Source organism: Micropterus salmoides, unplaced genomic scaffold (assembly GCF_014851395.1).
Source record: "Micropterus salmoides isolate LMB-PRFRI ecotype aquatic unplaced genomic scaffold, ASM1485139v1 Ms_hic_scaffold_21, whole genome shotgun sequence".
Taxonomy (NCBI): domain Eukaryota; kingdom Metazoa; phylum Chordata; class Actinopteri; order Centrarchiformes; family Centrarchidae; genus Micropterus; species Micropterus salmoides.
The window spans coordinates 14,456,708-14,459,653 of record NW_024041262.1 but is presented as its reverse complement, the minus strand read 5'-3'; the positions used below and the strand labels follow the sequence as shown (position 1 = coordinate 14,459,653).

The window sequence follows — 2,946 nt, the reverse complement described above, 5'->3', positions numbered from 1 at the left end:
TAACCTGTGTATACTTGTGCTTTTGCTTCAGAACAGGCACCTGGTAAATGTTCATTTTAGTGGAATGTTTTTTTTAATATCATCAAACACCTCAGTATCACGTTTGAGGTTTAAAGTATTAGCTAACAAAGCAGGAAAATATGTGGAAATTACATACAAATGGACTAGGATATGGGGTGGTGTTGGAGCAGTGGATAAGACACATGCCTTTGGTGGGAGAGACCCGGGTTCAAATCCACTGTGAGACACCAGTGTGTCCCTGAGCAAGACACTTAACCCCTAGTTGCTCAACAGGTGTGCCACCTGAATAAATGTAAATGTCAGGTAATTGCACAACAGGTGTTGGTATTTCAGCACAATGTTTCATGTTCATCGTCACAGGGGTCTCTGTCTTTTTCAGCACATGCAAACCAAGGAGCTCAGTTTGCTCCCTATTATTAGGATTATGGCCAAATATTTGACCAACATTTGTTCAGAGTGGGAGAGGTTTGTCAGACTAGAGGGCTTAGAGACATCAGTGATTGTGGAAGGAGGCAAAGACTCACAGTCTGATGTGGATGAACATTCTTTACACTAATGATGTCGACTGCTTAAGCACTCTCTTGACTATAGCAAGAATCTTAGAATAATCTTTCATCCTCTTAAAAGACTAAAAACTTTGCCTCAGAGAGTTCCTAAGACAGATCACCATTCATATGATGTGAGATGATCCACCACAATTTTGCAAAGGAGAAAAAGTTAAAGGTTTTGGGCCAAGTTGTTAATGAAGAAAAAAGGGAAATTATGAAGACACAGAGGTCCTTAGTTCACCTTTCATATGATGTAAGTTGACTCACCTCAGACAAAGAGGGGAAAAAAGCATTGAATAAAATGAGTATAATTACTTTTGCTTAATATTTGATCTTTGGTCTTTTGTGATATTTCAATGTATTTATCTTCAATTTGTATCAGTGAAGAGTGCTTGGCTTTGGCAGGAAGAGCACACTTCTCAGTATTAAGGGCAAGCCAATTGTGCCAATGTACACTCCTCTTTTCTGACTGCTGAAAGGACTGATCACAGATGTCACTCACTTGATTGCGTTACGTTTGCTGCTTATTAGACATTCTGGGGAGCTGCTGAGGAGCAGTAGAAACCATAGAGTAACCGGCTTCTGATGAATTCATGGGCAGCCCTGAGCAGGGTTGATTGTGATCCAGAATACACGTCAGAGTTTTGAATTTTATGAATGTGAACATGTTACACAAAACAACACAGGTAATTTACCATTGCAGATGATACCACAAATGAGTGGTTCCCAGTCGTTTTCATCTGATACTTTATACCCCAACAGTCCCAGAAATGGTTTTAAACTGTATGTTATTTAAAACTATTAATTATTTGATTGTCACTATTAAGTTGGTTTGGTTAAACTGGCTAACTATGTCAGTCATATATGCATTACATGTTGTGGTGGTTGACGGTGAGTGTCCTGTTTATTTCTCCTTTTTGCTTGTGATTCTGTTTCCCCTGGTGTTTTGGCCTGCCTGTTTGTGTCTCCTCCTTTCCCCCTGTGTGTGCTCTCCCTCTCTCTCTCCCTCCGCTCCTGAGCCCAGCCAACGACCTGCACCTGCATCTCGTCAGCCACCTCCTCTGCCTGCCACACCTGCCAGCAATCAGCCTCATCTCCGACAGTACTTCTACCCCGGTTCTCCAGTCAACCCCTGCTTGATCATTGTTGCTCCAGACCTGGTGTCACTGTTTGCCTCAAACCTTTTTTTGGGCTTAATATCTGTTTCCCTACTCTTGGTTTGTCCCTGTGTCTAACCTTGTCTGTCTGCCTTCCCCCAGGTTCACTCACCCTCGTCTCCTGTCAACTCAGCTGGGCTCACCACCCTGCCCTCTTCCCTCGGACCTCCTCCACGGCATCCTCTTCCCGTGCCCAGCCAGTCAGCCTGCCACCACACTCCAACAACCTGCCCGGTCAGTTCTCCCGTGCCTCCTCTCTTCCTCGGCCCCCGGTGCCTCCCGGCTCCCTTGTCTCAGTCTCCTCGGTTGCCTGTGTTTCCGGCATCTGCCTCTCCCTCACCTCCACTCCCTCAACCCCTTTTCCGTAAATAAAACCTGTTCATCCTGAGCGTTGCGTTTGGGTCCACTCTGTCCACACCACAACATTACATTTAGGCTATTTTGCCAGTTTCCCAATAGATGGCTGTCTTTACTGTTAATTACTTTTAGACATCTTTTCTTTAAACCATAAATCCTGTAGGCTACTTTTTAGCTAATTGTTTAAACTTCTCTGCTCGCTTGCTTTCTGTGCACTGGATTTTTTTCTTTTTCCCCCCCATAATTATCATTTTTGTAGTATTCTCATTTTCAGGTTCAAAATCCTGTTTAGGGATTGTACCAGAACAGGTTTTACATGGTTTAATTTTCAAAACTTTTTTTCATAGTGCACATTGCTGCAGCTCCTCTTTTCACCCTGTGTTGAAGGCTTAATTTTAGCTATGGAGTGATGCATCTTGGGCCTTCCTCAATCTGTGTTGTCTGTCCTTGTGAAACTTCATCTTTTGTGGCCCAAGTACTGTCCTAATACACAAGTTTGCATTTTGGCCAGAACGGTTAAAAATCCGGAAGTGTTGACACGCCCATTTTACCAAGGATGCATCGGTTGGTAACTCGTGTGAACTTGACGGCACAAATATCCCATCAGCATTCAAGCAAGGGGCTGAATTGCACATGCGCACTTCCTAGTTAAGGACCGCTACCCAATCAGAAGCAGAGAAAGGCGGGTCAGCGAAAAGACCGTAAACAGCTTTGATTCAGCTGTAGGCTACATGTTGCTGACCAGGTTGGCAATTTGGACTGGAGCGAGAGTTTCAGAGTGGTGAGTTATTAATCTGTAACAAGTGTCTTTCCATCCATAAAGTTTTAACTGAGCTCTGTCTCTACATCACAGTAACAACTGC

General features: G+C 43.7%; 1 protein-coding gene across 1 annotated transcript; it reads left to right on the top strand.

Annotated features, from left to right (window-relative positions):
* Positions 1-405: 405 nt before the first annotated feature.
* LOC119916132 (pollen-specific leucine-rich repeat extensin-like protein 2) lies at positions 406-2,114 on the top strand. The gene is made up of 2 exons (XM_038736030.1): positions 406-822; positions 1,829-2,114. Exons 1-2 carry the CDS (start codon positions 706-708, stop codon positions 2,096-2,098), a joined length of 387 nt encoding a protein of 128 aa, XP_038591958.1. The 5' UTR covers positions 406-705; the 3' UTR covers positions 2,099-2,114.
* The last annotated feature ends 832 nt before the right edge of the window (positions 2,115-2,946 follow it).